Source organism: Cavia porcellus, unplaced genomic scaffold (assembly GCF_034190915.1).
Source record: "Cavia porcellus strain 051 isolate PalLab524CR breed Dunkin Hartley unplaced genomic scaffold, mCavPor4.1 scaffold_5, whole genome shotgun sequence".
Taxonomy (NCBI): Eukaryota; Metazoa; Chordata; class Mammalia; order Rodentia; family Caviidae; genus Cavia; species Cavia porcellus.
The window spans coordinates 85180159-85199607 of record NW_026947488.1 but is presented as its reverse complement, the minus strand read 5'-3'; the positions used below and the strand labels follow the sequence as shown (position 1 = coordinate 85199607).

General features: G+C 40.6%; 1 protein-coding gene and 1 long non-coding RNA gene across 2 annotated transcripts in view; one reads left to right on the top strand and one right to left on the bottom strand.

Annotated features, from left to right (window-relative positions):
- Positions 1-498: 498 nt before the first annotated feature.
- Positions 499-7044, bottom strand: Il12a (interleukin 12A). The gene is made up of 7 exons (NM_001172840.1): positions 7029-7044; positions 6288-6439; positions 3346-3459; positions 2468-2509; positions 2351-2392; positions 2115-2258; positions 499-654 (listed from the first exon to the last, which is right to left on the bottom strand). Exons 1-7 carry the CDS (start codon positions 7042-7044, stop codon positions 499-501), a joined length of 666 nt encoding a protein of 221 aa, NP_001166311.1.
- The window catches only part of LOC111753420 (uncharacterized), a 27715-nt gene continuing 15126 nt past the window's right edge, over positions 6861-19449 (top strand). The window contains exons 1-4 of the long non-coding RNA XR_002788207.2: positions 6861-7088; positions 12736-12790; positions 14001-16849; positions 18678-18720. This is a non-coding gene — a long non-coding RNA (uncharacterized LOC111753420). The remainder of the gene's footprint in view (positions 7089-12735; positions 12791-14000; positions 16850-18677; positions 18721-19449) is intronic.

Here is a 19449-nt window from a genome sequence, read left to right as displayed (position 1 = left end):
CTTTATTATTCAACATTTATAAGATGTTTCATGTCCACTTGATAAAAATAATTTAATAAATATAATATAAATAAATATAAATTAGTTCATATGATTTTATGAATACAAAATACATCAATAAATATTTTTAAATAAATGATGCCTGAGTGTTTCTATAAACACTGGTCCAGAAATAGCTTATCAATTCTTGCTCTTCTATTAAAAGAAAAGAAAGAAATTCAGGAAGGAATTTGCTCATAAAAACTTTTAAAAACTTATCAGTAATAAAAATTAAAATATAAATGTGAAAGTCACTTGATGAAAGGGATCGTGTGGACATAGTCCCACCACCTTTCCAACAGGGAACATTATTGCAATAGAAGCAAGAGGACTCTTGTAGGAGCTTAAGTACCACCAGGTCTCGGTCTCCCTCCCCAGTTCCTAACCCCCAGCTTATGAATATTTCTTTGGGAAGATTTTTATGAGAGTGACACCGAGGTCGGGAGGGACCTCAGCCTTTCAGGAAGAAGTCAGGTAGCTCATCACTCTGTCGATAGTCACCGCACGAATTCTGAAAGCGTGTAGAAGTATGCAGAGCTTCATTTTAATTTTATAAAAATCCGGTTCTTCAAGGGAAAGCTTTTGTGGCACAGTCACATCGCTGCCATTCAGGGCCTAGAAAAACAAGGAGGGAGCATGACATGTAGTGTTCCAAAATGAAAGGACAATATAGGCCTCGGAACCTGCAAGACAGTTCCTTATTACACTCCCAGGCCCAACCCAAACCTCATCCCAGCCAGAAGGGCCAGCGGAATCTGAGACAGAAAACACTCGTCTCCAAGCATGTGCTTTTCAGGGTGAGCTTTGAAAGGACCTTTAAAGCTGCTTAGAAAATTGTCACCAGGAGTTGTGTTTTAGAAAAGCCCAGTTCTGTCAAGATGACATCTGCTGCAATATCTAATTTATTTTTTATAGATTACATTAAGAAGTCCCAATCTTTTTTAGAACAGAGATTGTGGATTGCTAGTAATCAGAGTCATCTACCAGTGATATACCCATTTACTATAAAAATATTTGTGCAGGAGAAATAAACCTTGCCATAGATTTCCTAAGTTTAGCCTTTTGATTTGAAAGCATTACAAGATTTTTAGTTTGAGTGATGCTCAGTACTCTGACTTGCTTATCACATAGGATGCATCAAGTCATCCCATTTTAGAGAGAAGCAAACTGAGGCACAGTGGGTATAGTTGGGTATAGTTGCTTGGTTACTGGGAAAATTGATTCCACTGTTCGAATCACCTGAGTTATGGTTCTAAACATGAACCATTATCTCGTCAACTACAAGTCTCTGCGTGGTAAGAGTCTTTGATACTTGGATGAAGTTCACTGCCTTTCAAACAGGTAATATGATACTAGCATGCACACACAGTGTGTGTGTGTGTGTGTGTGTGTGTGTGTGTATCAGAGAGAGAGAGAGAGATAAAATAATGCATGGTAATAAAAATAAAAAATCAGTTCCTTTTCAGACAGTGATTTCTGCCACCATATTTTCATGCTACACCTTAGGTACCAAGGCATTTATCCTATTTCTTATGTGTCTGTTTGCATGTTTGTACCAGCACATCATTTACACTGGCCAGCAAATTGCACATCAATTCCTTCCTGAATGTCTCAAAAGATAGGTCATTCTTTTATTTTGTTCACACTTTGGTTCAAATGTGTTGTAATGAGGCCCTGATCCAGCTTTTTATACGTTAGCAATATTTGCTGCCCCCTAGAAGGGAGTAAGAAGTGCAGCAAGGGAATCCTGCCTTTAATGAATGACTTAATTCTCTTCTCTGTCAGTTTCCTCCTCTGCAGAGACCCATACGGTTGTTGGGGAGATGACAGAAGAAAATGCATGAAATCATCTGCCAAGAAAGAGCCTAAGTCGTGCCTTGTGGTCAGCAAGGGAAGAAATGTCCTGCACACATTTGGGCTTCCTGTAGAGGGCACCCTTTCTTCAGGGTCTTTCGAGGAGGAATATTCAGACCTCTCTTGGTCCAGGAAGGGGTTATTTTATTCCCCTTTGTCGAGAACCCTGGATGGCTACCTTCAGCGTGAAAAAGTGCTCTCATTAATAGGACGGCCCTCACCTGAATCAATTCATCAATAGCTGAAAGCATGTTTTGATCTAAAAAGATCTGCCTCTGAGGATCCATTAAAAGTTGTGCATTCATGTTCTTGAACTCCAGCTGGTACAGCTTCAAGTCCTCATAGATACTGTTAAGGCACAGGGCCTGAATGACATGACAAAATAGAAAAGAAATCATTGACATGGGCTAAAAACTTTACCCTCCATTGCATTTGAAGAAAGAGTGGTGTTTCTTACCATCATAAAAGAGGTCTTTCCGGAAGCCAGGCAACTCCCATTCTAGAGGAAAGAATAATCAGGCATTAATAACTTGAATTCATCACATGGGAGGAAACCTTTAGTTTTTTTACTTACGGTTGTGAAAGAAATATGTCCAGAAGCCAGGCAGCTCTCATTCTAGAGGAAAAAAACCATGTATCAAAGGTATTAATTCTCTAACAATTTTAAAGATATGTATAAAGAAAATATTAGAAAACATTCATCTTAAGTCTATAAAAAACAAAATTTCATAACAAAATAATTAGAGAATTATAAGTTAACACACTGTACATCATAATCTTAAAAGAATGGCTAAAATGTTACTCAGAATACAAGTTAGAGACAAAAAAAGACTTACAAAGGAGAAACAAATGGATAAAAGCACAAAACTTTCTTCAAAGAACTAAGAGGAACTAGTAGTATAAATGAAATAAATTAGCAATATATTCTTAATATAACTCTTCCTGATGTTTCACCTCAAACTTTTAAAATTTGGGCAAAAACGCATAATGTATAATTCATCATTTCAAGTATTGTTAAGTACATAACTTAGAGGTTTCAAGTATATTTACATTGTTGTGACAAAAAATTTGCTTTTTATAATTCTTTTTCAAAACCTAACTTTTTTTTTTTACACAGAGTCTTACTGTGCAGCCTAGGTTTGCCCAGAATTCACTGTGGAGTCCAGGCTGCCTTGAACTTGTAATAACACTCTTGCCTCAGCAGCATGAATGCTGGGATTACCAGTAGGTGCTACCACACTCAGCTTTCAAAATCTAACTTCTAATGGGTACAAAAAACATGCAAATTTTTGACAGCTGAGATTTGGTGCATAGCTTTCTTTTTTTTTGTACCAGGAACTGAACACCTAGCCTCACATTTGCCAGGCAGGCCCTGTGCCGCCGAGCTACATCTCTGATCCTGGTACACAGCTCTTAACCTTACTGCATACTTTGGGAGGAAATTTTCCATACCTTGACTAATTCCAGTGGTACACAGGCTTTCACGGTGCTGGTTTTGTCTTTTGTGATATCTTCATGATCGATCTCTTCAGGAGTACAGGAGTAAACTGCTAGCATTTGTATGGCCTGTGAGAAAACATGACAAGAAACTCAACTACTACTAGTAAAATGCCTGGCCAGAGCTGGTTGACCTTGGGTCACTCTCCTTGACCTGTAGGAAATTTGGGATCTTCATAAGGGAAAATAGGTCATTTACATTCTCTTGCTCCTTCTTCTGTCCTTTTATTTAGGGCATATTTCTTTAACATCTTTCTTTCCATTATATAAGCACTGCAAATCATCCCAACAGGTTGTGATATCAGCATTTATGCCACACTGTGATGCTTGCTTCTGGTGAAAACCATTTATTCTTTTGCCAAAGTGCTTCTGTTTAATGAATATATTTCTCAAGCATAACTTCTAAAGCAGAATGGCTAAGGTCACAGCTTGATGGTTATCATAAGCACTCAAAACCCTAAAGACTGGCTGAGATTTAATTTGCAGTATCAACACATGAATATGCATACGGATGTCATCTTCCCGGCATACTGGCAAGCACTGTTGAACAGAATTATGCAAAGACTTTCTGGTTGAAGCTCGAGATTATTTTTCCAGTCAACAAGCCTGATATACATCAGACACTATTGTACTAATGACACAACAAAGAAAAAGACTGTAGTATGCTTTACTGGATTCCATGTTTAGCTATGAGAACAGATAAGTGCCCAAACACTTGTCAGCAATTGAGAAGTAAGGGCATTAACACTCTAGGAGATGCCACAGAGGAAAGAAAATGGTTCACGGAAGATCAACCATTTGTAGGGAGGGGATTAGAGCATTACAGGCAGAAGAGGGGAGTTTTAGGCTGAGGGAATTACATGAGTCATGAGCCATGGCCTGAAAGGGCAGAACACATCTGGGCCCAAGCAGTACAATCCTTTTTTGGTAGGAGATCTAATGCCTTCACCTCTGTAGATGTTTACCACCTCATCCCTGGAACCTGGGACCATCCTGGCGATCGAGGGAGGCCCAGTGTAACCAAGAGGGTCTTTATGGATGAGAGAGGAAGGTGCAGGAATTCGTCAGAGTGACACAGCAGGAGGAAGAAAAGAGAACTCTTCCCTGGCTTATATTTTCTTCTGTGGTCCTGGGAATGGAACCCAGGGCCTCACACATGCCAGGCAAGCACTGTATCAGTGAGTTAATCCCAGTGCTGGCTTTGTGGGTACAAGGGAATCTGAATTCAGAGTGCAGCAGCTTTTAGAATCTGGAGATGGCAGATTCTAGAACACATTCTCCTGTTCTCCCACAGGAATGCCAGATCCACCAGCACATTGATTTTAGCCCAAAGGATCCCACCTTAGATTTCTGACTCAAGTTATAAGAGAGAACATTATTTTTTAAAGCCACTAAATTTATAGTAATGTATAACAGCAGCATCAGAAAATACACACATCCTCCTTTAGGTGTTTAGCAGCCACGGGCAACTGCTATTTAAGGGGGTTATAGAGAGAAAGAGACAGAGCTAGGAGACAGAGACAGAGACAGAGACAGAGACAGAGACAAAAGTAGTACAAGAACCCTGTGTGGGTTTTTAAGATCAAAGAAAGCTGAAAATTTAGATTCTTTTGTGAATGGTTTAATTTTTCAATGGCACCCAAATCAAATATTAAAATAAAATAAAATAAAATAAAACATTGTGGGCTACACTCTTCAAGCCTGTGGGCCTGTGAATCCCATGCATCTGCCACCTCTGTTTTTCCACAGCAGCTGGTTAGTTTGGAAAATTTGACAAAGTCATGGCATAAAAGACATCGAATTGAATTCTGGAATGTTCTGACCTTCAGCACCACATCTGGGACTACAAGAATTAGCTTTATCACATCCAGCATCTGTTTAACAGAGCACCCACATCTCATCCCTATTGAACCTTTCTCCAGGAAACAAAGCACTTATCTCTGCAGGTTTTGCTTGCTGAGGCCCCTTCCTAATTAAGATCGATTGAACCATGAGTCGCAATTGACAGTCGACTGTGAAAGATTGGAAGGAAAGAAGAAAGGCGTTAAGACCTTGACCTTAGTTTTGAACTCTCTTTTGGCCTTGAACTTATTTTAAAAATTTCAAGAAGGATTTACTGGAGAGCAGAAAGATAAAAGAATGTCTTCGCTTTTGGGGTGTGTGTGTTGGAGGTGGAACCCAGGTTCTCAGACGTAGTTTAGCAAACAGTCTATGGATGAACTACCCACTCCTAGGATATCTGTAAAAACACTAGTCTTTGCTATAGCCATGTGCAGTAAAGCAAGAGCTAATTGGAGCAGTTTTAACACAAAGGAATAGAACCTAGTTTGCATTAAAATACAAAGTCGCAGGGGGCGGGGGAGGCAGAATGATGTTATAAAGAAAATTAAACAACTCTTCTTGCCAAAGTAAGTCTGGACACACAGCTGCAACTCTCCCTGGGATGTGCTGCTCTAATACAGAACTTTGTCACCACCACTGGATGATGGCAAACAGTGAAAAAAACGATCTAATTCAGCTTGTACTCAGATAGCACACACAGTGCATCTAGTAACTGTTTTCTGGATCAACACGCAACGTCAAAAGATCAGCGTGCACCTAACAAAATTCCATCCATGTTGGCAGGCTGCGGAGAACACTAAATATCTACTTTCCTTTCTGTAGACACACCCAAAATGAATGCCATTTTAATGTACTACTGTCCTTTCTGTCTCTGGGGACACAATTCACTGAGACTCTAGTTAAGTAATCAAGCCATTTGTAAAGTTCTCTGCCTCTCCTGACTGCTTCCCCAGAATTATGATTTTCCTGCAGTTCCTTTGGGCACCAGTTTGGGGTCAGTGACCCTGTTTAGGCAGAGTGCTGTCAGGTGGGGAGAAGGACACTGCGGAGCTCACCTTGTGAAGTTCACTGTTCACCGCCCTCAGCAGAGTTTGGGAGTGGTTAAAGCACTGGACCGGTTCTGTGACTGGTGCTGGTGAGGCCCTAGGGAGGTTCCTGGCCAAACTGCAGCTCACCAGGAGGACAAGGCTCGTCAGAAGGAGGCACTCTGGAAGGGAATCAGGTGTGCTAAGCTGCTTGACCATGGGTTTGACACGCTACTCCCCTCCAGCCATCTTGGTCCTCTGTACGCCTCCTTTCCCCGTACTAACCTCCCTCCACCCAGTTGCTACACCTCCCTTCACACCTGGGAGAGGGATCAAGGTTCAGAGAGCAGCACCCTGGTCTGGGGCTAGAAGCCAGCTCCCTGTGATCACCCTGGATGAGCTGGGACAGGGGTTCTGGGTTCAGTGTGCCCTCAGAAAAAGCCTTTACTTTTGGATGGGGAAACTGAGGCCCGGCAGTCAAGGGACTGATTCAGCCTCAGGCCACTGTGTTTTCAAAACAGCAGAGTGATAAAAGACCCTGAATTGGGTTTGAACTGCCTGCTTACTCAGTCTGGGACTCAGATTTTTGCGTGTGCAGTGGGCATAATGAGAGCTCCACAATGAAAAGAGACAATGTCCCATCCAGCTCAGGGCGACTGCCCAGCCTCCTTTCCTCTTGTCTAGCGGCTGCCCATTGCCTGCCAGGCGCTCCCGGGCCAGCCGGGCTTCCTGCCTGCTGTCCTGTCCAGCCCCATCCAGCCCGGTACTCACTGCGCAAAGGACTCATGCTGAGCCGGCGGTGCAGACGGAGCTGCAGCTGATCGCGGACCGGTGAGAGCACCAGGTTAAGGCGACGGTTGGCAGCTGATCCGGGGCCAGAGTTTTATAATTGCCTCGAGGCGCGGTAGGACTTTCCCGGGACAGGGGCTTTGCTTTCTGTCTCTGTCTCCCACTGCATCAGCTTCTCGGAGACACGTGCGGCAGCCCGGCCCGCGCTGCGGCGCCGCTTTCGGATTAACTCGGAGGCCCGGCTGCCGCGGTTCCGGGACCGTCCCGCCGACTCCCACACGCCGGAGGGAAAGCGAAATCAGCGCCCCGACATCCTCCGGCTCGGCCGGAGCCCCCGCCCAGCCGCCACCGAGCCCCGCCTGCCGGCTCGGCGCCTCCAGGGCCGGGAGAGGTGGCTTCCCCTGCACGGGCTGCGCCCGAGCTGCTGAGCACTGTCTGATCCTGGGTGGGTGGGTGGGTGGGTGGAGGGACAAATCCCCCATCATCGTGCTGTCCCTCGGGTGGCCCAGGCTCCCTGGCCGGACGCTGTGCCAGGCTTTGGGGGCGCTCCCATAGCAAATCGGAGGGGTTGTCTTGTAAACATGAAGTGTCAAAGCAGGATGGCTGTTCAGTCACTACACTCCCAAGGGATCTGGTTTCTGACGGGGTGGGAGAGAACATTAGGGTCTGTCGGGGAGGCGCCCTTTTCCTGGGAGGAAAGGCTGACCCACGCAGGAACAGCGGGGTCCTGGTGGCAGCCAAGGCTCCGGGGAGCAGCGGTGGAGCCAGATCTGAGTGTGAAAGGGCAAGTAGGCCCTGGATTCCTCCCAGTGGGACAGGTGAAGGTTCTAGCCCAGGAATCAGAGCCCAGTCAGGCAGGGCGCAGGGAGGCAGGGCTTGGGGGTGCGGGGGCTCTTGTGTATCTGCAGTGTGAGGGCGGACAGCTGGAGTTGCCTTGTGGTGAGGTGGTAGAGGCCTAATCAGGAGTGTGCTTCTGTTTTGAGGGTGGTGGGAGCTTTCTGGGGTCCAGGCAATAGAGGTCATTGCAGTTCTTGCGGCAGAGGTTACTGTAAGAGGGCAGTGAGTTCGGAGCAGGCAGGGAAAAGTTGTATTCTGGAAGTGCTGAGTGTGAGGTTCTTGTGGGACTTTTCTGTTCACTCATTTCTACTCCCAGCATTAGTCACTGTGTGTGTAGGGGACAGGGGTTGTTTGGCCACCAGCTTGGATCCTCCAGTGGGTCTGGATACACTCAATGCCAAGGAGCTCATGTCTGGAGCTGTGACCTTTGTGCAGATGCGCCAATCTCAATGAGGAGATGCTGTTGGGTGCTTCTTCTTGTCTCTGGTCTCCATGGAAGTCTGGATCAAGGAGTTCAATGTGAGCCTTGAGACGCTATCATGAAGAGGGCTGGGCTGGCCTCTACGGAAGACAGGGCTGTGAGGCCCTTGAGGAAGTCTTCACGTGGCACTGGTCTGGCCAGGCCCCTGACTCAGCTGTTGGCCTCAGCCTCCGGGGGGTGAATTATCTGCTCCAAGGTGATGAGGCAGTACTTGAGGGACTTTTAGATGTGCATGAAGTAAGATATTCACTTACTAAGTCACTAAGGCCCCTTCCATGCTGCTGTCTGTGAATTCCCCATGGGGACCCACACCAACTGACCTTGTTAGGAGAGATTGTGGTTAAGGGTTTATGTGAAATCAGTGGCAGGTGCAGAACTGGGTTGTGGCACAGGGGGTTAGGATTTTACAGTACTTAAAGTCAGAATGAAGTTGAGTTTATCACAGCTCAGTTGTTAGAAGAGCTATGTTCAATAGAAAAGCAATTTCTACTACAGAGATGAATACAGGACCTTTGTTCAGATGAATTTTTGCCACCAGATACAGTTTCTAACCCACACCTCCTAAAACATTTTTCTGATGTAGTGTACGTATTCTATCCACGATGAAACAAGTACTTCCTGCGGCGATAACGTGTCTTTTGTATAAGAGACAATCTCTGCCTATGACTGCTGCTACATAGAGTTCAGCACTATGTTAGAGATTTTGGCCAGTGCTATAAGGAAAGAAAAAGAAGTGAGAGATTTAGGTATTGGAAAGGCAAAGTTAAAACTGTCAGTTTTAGCAAGTTAATATATGAAATCAACAAACAAAAGCACAAACAAAAAATAGGCCAGACTAAATAAATCAATTATTGGAAATAAAAAGAGAATTTAGTAACTGTAGTGGATTAACTAGTGGTAACACTCAGCTGAACTGAGTCAGAGTGGAGCTGGGTATGGAAAGCCATCTGAGGATTGTTGCTAACAGCATAAAAAGGAGCCCTGGAGGGGAAGACAGTGTGCTATTGATTCTTCTGGAGAAGCTTGTCACTCGAGCTTTTCTGATGTGAACTCAGCTGTTTCCATCATCAGAGAAATTAAGGTTCTCAATATCATTGAGAATGGCTGCATTTCTCTTTGGGGGAGCTCTATGCCTCACTTTGAGCCTTGCTTCCCGGCTCCAGTGCAGATCCCTCAGTCTGCTGGCATAGATCTTTCACCCCACTTGTGCAGACTTTATCATTTTTACCGCTGACCTTTAGGCCTTCTTGATACAGACTTGCATAAGACATTGTTTCGGGCTCTATGCTTCCAGCTGGATTCATGGAGGACATTGCCACGGGGTCTAGGTCTTCAGCCAGATTCTCTGCATCTCTTGTGTGTTGACAGATAACATCACTCTATGCATTTGACTCTTTGGGTGAATATTATAAAATAATCCTATAAATTATGTGTGCTGTATTAAATCTTTTCCCTTGTAAAACCTGGCTACAACAGTAACTTCAGAGATACTCATGTTACCTTTAAAAAGCCAAGTAGGCTGGGGATGTAGCTTGGTGGTAGAGTACATGCTTGGCATTCACTGGACCCTGGGATGAATACCCAGCATTGAAAAAATGAAAAAAAAAATTAAAAATCAACTGGATTTTCTGCATTTTCAAACAGTCAATTAGGAAATGCCAAAAAGAAGGTAACATTTGCAGTGTCAGCTAACCTATGAAGATAGAGAGGCAGTGCAGTGGTTAAATGTAAGGACTTTTAATTATTTGAATCCAGGCTCTGCTACTTACTTGCAGTATATTTTTAGAAAGTAAGTTATCTCCTTGGGCTCAGTTTCCTAATCTGAAAAATGATGACAATGAAAATACCTATAGTAAGTACAGAATTGTGACAATTACATGTGTTAGTTTAACTATAGAAGACTCTTTGGAGAAAATTTTAAAGGTTTAAGTAAAAATTCAGTGTTATTTAATAGGGTAATGCTATATCCTTAATATACAAAAAGCTCATGTCTCTTAATTTACATATTCAGTGGAATGCTAATATTGATTATGAATAAATCTAAGAAATTTATTAATAAACTTATTCTAAAATGTATGTGTAAGACAAAAGCCCATGAATATCTATGAACAAGAAGACTAACCTTATCTGATAAGGATATGGTTCCAAAGACATATTTCAAATCAATAGTAATAAAAATATTTGCAAAAAAGCAAATACATGTATCATTTAAAAAATAGGCAGATTAAAAATAGATTAACACATATAGGTATTTAATATAAGATGCAAGTGATTTTATCCAGATCACTGAGGAAGTGGTCACTGCCTCTCCCTTTTGAGGCCATTGCTAAAGTGGTAGTGGCCAAAACTAAGTTCAGTTCTTTTATGATTTCTGGCATAAGCAAGAACCATAGAAGACATTTTGATGCACCTGCCTACAATGGCAGGAAGCTTATTCTTCCTATCTTTCCAAAGAGTTAAGGTAGAAATATGTTGTCCCATTCATGCCCATCTGAAAGGATGATGAAGTTCAGATTGTGTGAGGACACTGTAAAGGCCAGCAAATGGGCATAGTCCAGGTTTTATATCAACAGACGCATCATCTGTGCTGGATGGGACTATGGAGAAAGGCTAATGGCACAGTCTGCCATGTAAGCATTCACTCCAGGGAGATGCTCACCAGCAGGCTGAAAGTGGACAAAGACTATGAAAAGATCCTCAAAGTGAAAATAAAGCTTTTCTAAGTAAGAAAATAAAAATGGAAATACAAGCAAGAAACAATTAAGGAGATGCAGGGATAGAATAATCTTATATTAAATTTTCTCTTCTTCTCCTTCCCTTGTTCTTTCCCCTCTTCCTTTTTCCTCTTCCACAGGGCCTGCCACTATTAACCATAGGCTGGCCTTGAACTTCAGTGTAGGTGGAACTCCAGACCTGTATAAACATGCTCAGCTATTCCTGATAAATAGACAAGTTCATAGTCATAGGCCCTGAAAAGAAGGATTTGAGCTATATGTTTGGTGCCATAATTTAGGCTAACAGCCCATCCATGGAAGAAGTGAAATCCTAAAGAGGGTTGTGATCAACTGAAGCTATAGATCTGTACCTGTAAGTTAGAACTATAGATGTAAGGGTCTTTCATAACATAACAAGGACTTTGCTTTCAAATTTCTAGTCCATAGCTGTCATTGAATTTGAGCGTAGGAGTTGGTGCCTGCATGACACTAGACAACTGGGGGTCCAGTCCAGCTCCAACCCTAAAAATTATGCTATCATAGGTAAAAAGAGGAGCTTTCTATTCCTTGGTACATACTGAGCCCCAGCATGATATAACGAGGAATCTAGTTCTCCGGAGCTCTTTCTTCTTTGGTGAAAATGATCTCGGAACAGAAGGAAAAGCAGTGAGTGAAGTGAGCTAGAAAAGGTTATGAACCTGAAGTAACTTTGAACATTTGTTCAAGAAACTTAAACTGTATCCCATTTGTGCTATTTGATAGTTGTATGGGTTTGGATAAGCCACTTTCTTTTCTAGTGTTATACAGATTTGCAAAATGATGATATTAATCCTTGGTTGTTCTAGCTTTATTGTGCAGATCAGATTATATAATGAACAGGTAATATTTTTGCAAGTCATAGAATGTCATCAGTATGAGCCATCCCTCTATGATGTGAAGTGTAATGATTATTTGTGGATTAAGGTACACATACCAGTTTCTTCCGTAACTGCCCTTTTTATTCTTTGAAATTTTAATTGGTAACTTCCAAATGGGAAGAGGAGTTAGAATCTTAAATATTCACAGCACAGTTTCCACAGGTAACATCTGTGTGTTATCTACTCTGTCTTGAAGGACTTCAAGAAAATATGCCATGGGCAAAAATATCAACCATGGGCATCAAGGAAAAGAATCACAGGAAGATGCTATTTATTGCTTATGTAAATGATACTTTCTTTGCTGTTAACGCATATTCATCTCAAAAAATCTGTGGCAGGCAGATGATGTGGACCATATCATTTGGAAACAAAGGAAAGACACAGATGCTGCCTGGTAGGGTTTGCTTTTGATCAGGTGATGATCTTTTGCAGACTCCCTACCATGAAACTTCTTATTGTTGGGTATGTTCAGCCCTGGAACATTACCATAAGGAAATGTGCTCCTTCAGAGACTGGAAGCTTTGAAAAGGAATGGACAGTCATGTATGTCCAAGCTTTTTCCTTCTAGAGGGGGCTGGTGCTGGCATAAAATGTTGACTTGAAATGAAATTCTTGCATATGGTGATAGTAGAAAATGCACCTTGGTTTTGTGTGCTTATCATTTGCTTCACATTTAAGTTTTAAACTTAGAACATTATTAACTAATGAATTATTTTAATTTTAATTTCTGATTCATTAAGGGAATTCTGAAGCCATTGGTACAACACCATCGTGAAGACATTTAAATTTTTTCATGTAAGTTAAATTTTTTCATGTAAGGCGTTTCAAAACCTAATCAGTACCTCCTTCTCTTATTACAGGGCTTTGATGCTGCCAGTACTCACTTTTATATAGATTTTTACAGTAATATAGGAATTAGAATTATCTAATTCCAGAATGACTTTATCAAGAAATCAACCAATAGGGGCTGGGGATTTAGCTCAGCGACATAAGCACCTGCCTTGCAAGCAGGCAGTCGTGAGTTTGATCCCTGGTACGGATAAAAATGAAAAAGACAAAAAAAAAAAAAAAAAAAAAGAAAGAAAGAAAGAAAGGAGAAAAGAAATCAACCAATAACAAATGCTGGTGGGACTGTGAGGAAAAGCAAACCTTTCTTTTATTGTTAATGCAAGTGTAGATTGGTGAAACTACTTTGGAAATCATTATAGAGAGTTCTCAGAAAACTAGAACTAGAGGTTCCATTTGACCCTGCTCCTCCTTTTCTTGGTATCTTCTCAAAATAATTGAAAGCATTATGCCTGAGTGATCTGTGCGCACTTGTGTTCACAGCAGCACAGTTTGTAGTAGCTAAATCTTGAAAACAGCCCAAATAAAGATGTATTCTGCCATAAAGAAGGATAAGCTGGAGATACTTCTAGGTAAATGGAGGTACCTTGAGATCATACTTTTAAGTGGAATAAATTGGACACACTTGTCTAAATATTGAATTGTGTCTCTGGTGTGAAAAACTGAAAGTGTAAATAAGGACTAAAATGTATAATAGATATTTGAAACGAAAAAATGTTCAAATGGAGAGGAGAACTAAGAAGGGGGAAGGGAGAAAGGAAGGAAAGGAAAAGAAAAATGATGACAAATGAAGGAAAAATGGAAACAAAATTTTTGTAAGTAAAGAGGGGAAGAGGGCTTGAAGGGAGGGTAGAGGGAGGGGAAAATAAAAGAATTAACTTATATCATTACAGATACAAATTTCCTATGATGAATGTGATCATAACATATATCTAAAATGTACCAATAAACTTAATTAATTAAAAAAGAATTGTCAGACTGGGCACAATGCCTGCCTGGCAAGTACAAGGCCCTGAGTTCTGTTCTCAATACCAAAAAAGAAAAAAAAAAAAGATGATAACCAAAAGCCCCTTTTTAAAAAACCCTTTAAAATTACTACAGATCTCATGGAAATTCAGGAGATCATGAATACCAACTTTGAAAATCTTTACTCACATAGGGTGGAAAACAGACAGAGGAAATGGACAGATTTCTAGAATCATATGAATTACCAAAGCTCAATCAAGAAGATATAACAATTTTGAATAACCCAATACCACCTGCTACTTGAAAATGTGATTAAAAACTTACCAACAACAACAAAAAGCTCAGGTCCTGATGGATTCATGGCTGAATTCTACAAGAAATTTAGAGAAGTTTTAACATCAACACTCCTCAGACTCTTCAATGAAATTGAAAAGGAAACAAGTCTCCCTAACTCATTCCTGGAGGCAAGTATTACTCTGATACCAAAAACAGAGAAAGATCCAACCAAAAAGGAGAACTATAGGCCAATCTCTCTAATGAACATTGATGCAAAGATTCGCAATAAAATATTGGCAAATAGAACACAGCAAATCATCAAAAAGATTATACATCACAACCAAGTGGGATTCATTCCAGAATGCAGGGATGGTTTAACATACAGCAGTCAATAAATGTAATACATCACATCAACAGAGTCAGAAACAAAAACCATATGATCATCTCAATAGATGCAGAAAAAACTTTTTATAAAGTCCAACACTTGCTCATGGTAAAAACTACAGAAACTCGAAATAGATGGTAACTACCTCAATCTGATAAAGGCCATCTCTAACAGACCAACAGCCAACATTATACTAAACGGACAAAAACTGAAAGCTTTCACTATAAAATCAGGAACAAAATAAGGATGTCCACAATCACCACTCCTATTCAATATAGTTCTGGAAAAATTAGCCAGAGCAATTAACAAGAGAGAGAAATAAAAGGAATAAGGATAGGAAAGGAAGAAGTTAAATTATCACTATTTGCAGATAATGATACTCTACATAAAAGACCCCAAAAACTCCACTAAAATACTACTAGAGGTAATATACAAATTCAGCAGTAAAGCTGGATACAAAGTCAATGCTTAAAAATCAATAGCATTCTTGTACACAAACAACAAACTCACTGACAGAAATTATGGAAATATTGCCTTTCACAATAGCAACTAAAAAAATGAAATACTTAGGAATCAACCTAACCAAGAATGTAAAAGTCCTATATGCTGAAAATAATACTTCTCTTAAAAAGGGGATTGAAGAGGACATCAAAAAATGGAAGGATATTCCTTACTCTTCATTAAGAAGAACCAACATTGTGAAAATGGCCATACTGCCAAAACTGTTATACAGATTTAATGCAATCCTAATAAAAATACCATTAACATACCTTACAGACCTAGAGAAAACATTCCTAAAATTCATTTGGTGACAGAAGAAATGTAGAATAGCAAAGGCAATTCTGGGCAACAAAGGCAAAGTAGGAGGCATCTCAATTCCTGATGAAATTATACTACAAAGCTACAGTGATAAAATCAGTATGGTATTAGCAAAGAAATAGAGCTGAGGATTAATGGAACAGATTAGAAGATGCAAACACAATTATAAAGGCACTCAGTCACCTTATATTTGACAAAGAACCTAAACATATCCACTGGAAGAAGGATAGCCTCTTTAATAAATGATGTTGGAAAAATTGTCTTTCTATCTGCTGAAGACTGACACTAGATCCATGCCTATCACCATGCACTAAAGTCAAAAAAGGATCAAAGATCTCAATACTATGTACAATACTAGCTGTATTGTACAGAAACTGTCAACTAGTTTCCCTTGCATGAACTTTAAAATTTACTACTTCATTTAATCTATTAATGTGACAAATCTGAATTGATGATCACAAATTACATAGTATTTAACTAATAGCAATTAAAAGCCAGCCACTAAAAGTGTTCTGTATTCCTTCTTGCAACAACTAGCCAGCTAAGCAACGAACAAACCTGTAGCAAATGGACGTTGTAATCACTTTTTCCAAGATATGTATGCACAGAATAAATACAAGCAAAGGCTGCATTCTCAGTGAAAAGTGTCCTTAGTGTGTGTGATTGACAAGAAAGAAGATTCTGGATTCCTAGAAAACAATTTTTGGGGCTATGTTGATTCTTATTCTGAATGTTTACGTGATGTACAATATATTTTTGGAAGGTATTTTTGTCTCAGTGTTTCTTTCTACAAATGTAATGCTTTGGTATTTCCACAATATCCCTCCTTCACCAGCAGATGGAGAGCATTTCAACTCAGCGCTGAATGGACCATGTCGTGCAAGTAGTTTGTGTGGATTTGAAACTGAAGGATGCATGAAGCATTCAGAGACTTAATACCTGGAAAAGAGATTCTCCGTCTTTCATATTTTTTACAGACACTGATATTTGTAAACTTAATAAACTTTAGAAGCTGCTACATGTTTTCCAGTACATGTTGAACAATAAAGATTGAGGAGTTGTTTTCTTAAGTCACCAAAAACAGCTGTTACAAAAATGTTGAACTAAAATTCTTTTTTTAAATTTTTGTCTTTTTCCTTTTTATCAGTACCGGGGATCGAACTCACAACTGCCTGCTTGCAAGGCAGGTGCTTATGCCGCTGAGCTAAACCTCCAGCCCCTAAAATTCTTCATAAATTTTCCATGAGTAGATATTATTGTTACTGTTTTTCAAATAGACACTTTTAGGCTCTGAAGATAATGTGAGGGCTACAGATGTAGCACAGTGGTTGCCTAATTAGTGAAAAGCGCCTCGGTTACTTTTCTGTTGTTGCTCGGTTATGCTGGGACCCATCATCCAAAACGAAAGAAGGAAAGGTTAATTTAGCTCACTGTTTGTGGAGATTTCAGTCCGTAATCAATTGGCTCCAGAGCAGGGTGACATGGCACTGGGGCGACACTTCAAGACAGCAGCAAGCAAAAGAGCAGGAGCAAAAGGGAGCAAGAGCAAGCCTCTCGGAGAGGTGAGTGGGTCACGGGTGCTATACTGAGGGGAGAATTAACCCACTGTGGTTTGTGTTGAATGTGTGATTAGGAGTGGGGCTCCATTGCAGTGGGTCCCTGGGGCTGTGCCTGCTGAGGGTTTGTCTCCTGCTGAGGCTCTGCCCCTGCACTCTGCTTCCCATCTGCCCAAGGAGAACCTTTACTGCACCAAGCCTTTTGCCATGATGTTCTTGCCTTGGACCCAGCCAACCATGGACTGAAACCCATATAATCATGAGATTATATGAAATCAGTGACTATTGTCTCTGGGGCAGGAGATTGGAATTTGAAGAAGGAAACTTGCTTTTTATTGAATATAATCCTGTGCTATTTGAATTATGTAATATAGAAATGTGTTACAGCTTCATTTTGGTTTTGTTTTGCCTAGGTTTTTTTTTTTTTTTTCATTTTAAAGATTACCTGATGGTTGGTGATGTATACTGTTAAGACAGCTCCTGCTGGACCATGGTGACAACTTTGAAGAGAATTTCCTCTAGGTTGCAACATTCTTGTAAGATTTGTCATACAAACACAAACCTGTACATGGGTCAACTGTCTAGTACCAAGGCAGGACTTCTATGGCTCCCTCCCTCCCTCCACAACTCCCGCACTCTGACCTTCCCTCTACCCACTCGTCCTTCTCTCCTCACTGTTCTGTAAACCCTCTGCGGATGCATTTATGTACACTTAGATTTAATAAGAGGTGAAAGATTTACACTATCTGAAGAGAACCAGAGTGTATTGCACACTTAGATTTAAATGTATCATTTTTTTAGTTTTTATAACTTTTTATTTTAAAACCTACACAAAAAAGGCTAAAAATGATACAGAATTTCAAAACAGAAAAATAGGGAATTAACACTAGTTAACATAGAGCATATTTTCATCCTCAAAGTAGTTGCTCAGACTATAAGATTTATTTTAACTTTATTATTATTATTATTTTGATCGACCTCATGACCTCGTGCTTGCCAGGCAGGTGCTTATGCCATTAAGCTACATCCCTGGCCCTAACTTTATTATTTTTTTAAAGACATGAAGACTGCTATGGCAGACTCTGAATTCCAATATACATTTGCCCGCCCCGTGAGACTGAGTTTCATTTAGTTTTACTCTATTTCTCACCTTTTTGTTCCGCCTGCCTAACCTTTGCCTGTTCTATTTACCAGCTGGAAAGTACATATAGCAGAAAAAAGCTCATTCTTTCCCCCGCTGTCTACTTTCTGTTGCTCTAGAATCTCGGGTTCTGGAGTCCTGTTTTTTAATAGCCTTGAACTTCATTTTTTGCTGTCCTTCACACCTCCTTAAACACCTTTACCATTTCTCCCTCTAACCCCCTTCAGCTCAGTTTCTCCGTCCTTCCACCTAGACTGGGGTGATTGCTTACGGGGAGTGTGAGATGGTCAGGCCGCCTAAGCAAGTTCCCCTGTCTCGACCCCTCAAACCCTGGCTGCCTAGATAGCTCCTAATACATTTAGAATTTTTCTAAAAATGCCTTTTCTTGTTCTCACGGGAGAATACTCCTATCACAAGCTAGTCTATCATGTGAAAATGGAATTCATTTCTATTTATGTATTTTAACTTATTTTTTTTTTTTTGCAGTGCTAGGGATGAAACCTATAGCCTCACACATGCTAGGCAAACTCTGTATCAGTGAGCTACATCCCTAACTCCGAAGTGATAAAATAAAGGGCATACTCAAAGTTCCAAAGGCAAGGCTCCAACCTTAGTAACTGAGACTCGAAGAGTTCTGCTAGAGTGAAAATAGTAAACTAATCCAAATATTACTATGATACTCATCTCTTACAGACGAGGAAACTGAGCAACAGAGAGTCTACATCAGTCCTGAAAGGTAAGTGGCTGGTAAGTAGCAGGGCTAGGATGTGAATCCATGTAGCATGACTGTTAAAATCATTGTCTTGTTAGAAAGGTAGATCAACAACAACTTCTTATAGTTGAAAAGGCAACATGGAGCTCTCCTTTCTCTCTCCCAAGTCTATAACAAGCAATGAAAAATACGTAAAGGTGTCTTTATACCATAGCATCTCTCAGGAATTCATTGACTCTTTTTCCAATTGCATGCCCCACAGGTCTCAGGGAACTGGCACATGGACATTCATGACACAATATTTTGTTTTTCAAATGACAGCTGTGGTATGAAGATATATTTTGTTGCTTGTCTCTTCCCTGATGAATTTTGTGTGTGTGTGTGCACGTGCATGCATGCTATCTCATATTTATGAAAATGAAATTCAGGGATGAACAGTGGAGGGCAAGGAAGTAGTTCTTAACAACTTCTCACTCTGCTTGTGTGGCTGTGATCCTTACTGAGGCCTTTTCATTTTTGACAACTCCCATATAGAATTTTTCCCTAACCTATTTCTCTGGAGTTGTTAACCATTTTTTCTGCCTAGGAATGTAGACTAAACCCAGCTATTTATTATCATATGCTTGTGTTTATTATCTATTTATTATAATATGCTTCTGTTTTTATCATATGCTTATTTGGGGACACACTGAGTGTGAAATTTACAGGGTCTGATGAAACCAGTCTCAGAAAAAGGAGAGAAGTAGAACATAC

What these genes read in the sequence shown, in the direction of transcription:
- Il12a (NM_001172840.1), bottom strand. An exon ending in TGAACAGTGAACTTCACAAG is followed by an intron (nt 3,460 to 6,287) that starts GTGAGCTCCGCA and finishes GTTTTCTCACAG; the next exon opens with GCCATACAAATGCTAGCAGT. An exon ending in GAAAGACCTCTTTTATGATG is followed by an intron (nt 2,259 to 2,350) that starts GTAAGAAACACC and finishes CATGTCATTCAG; the next exon opens with GCCCTGTGCCTTAACAGTAT.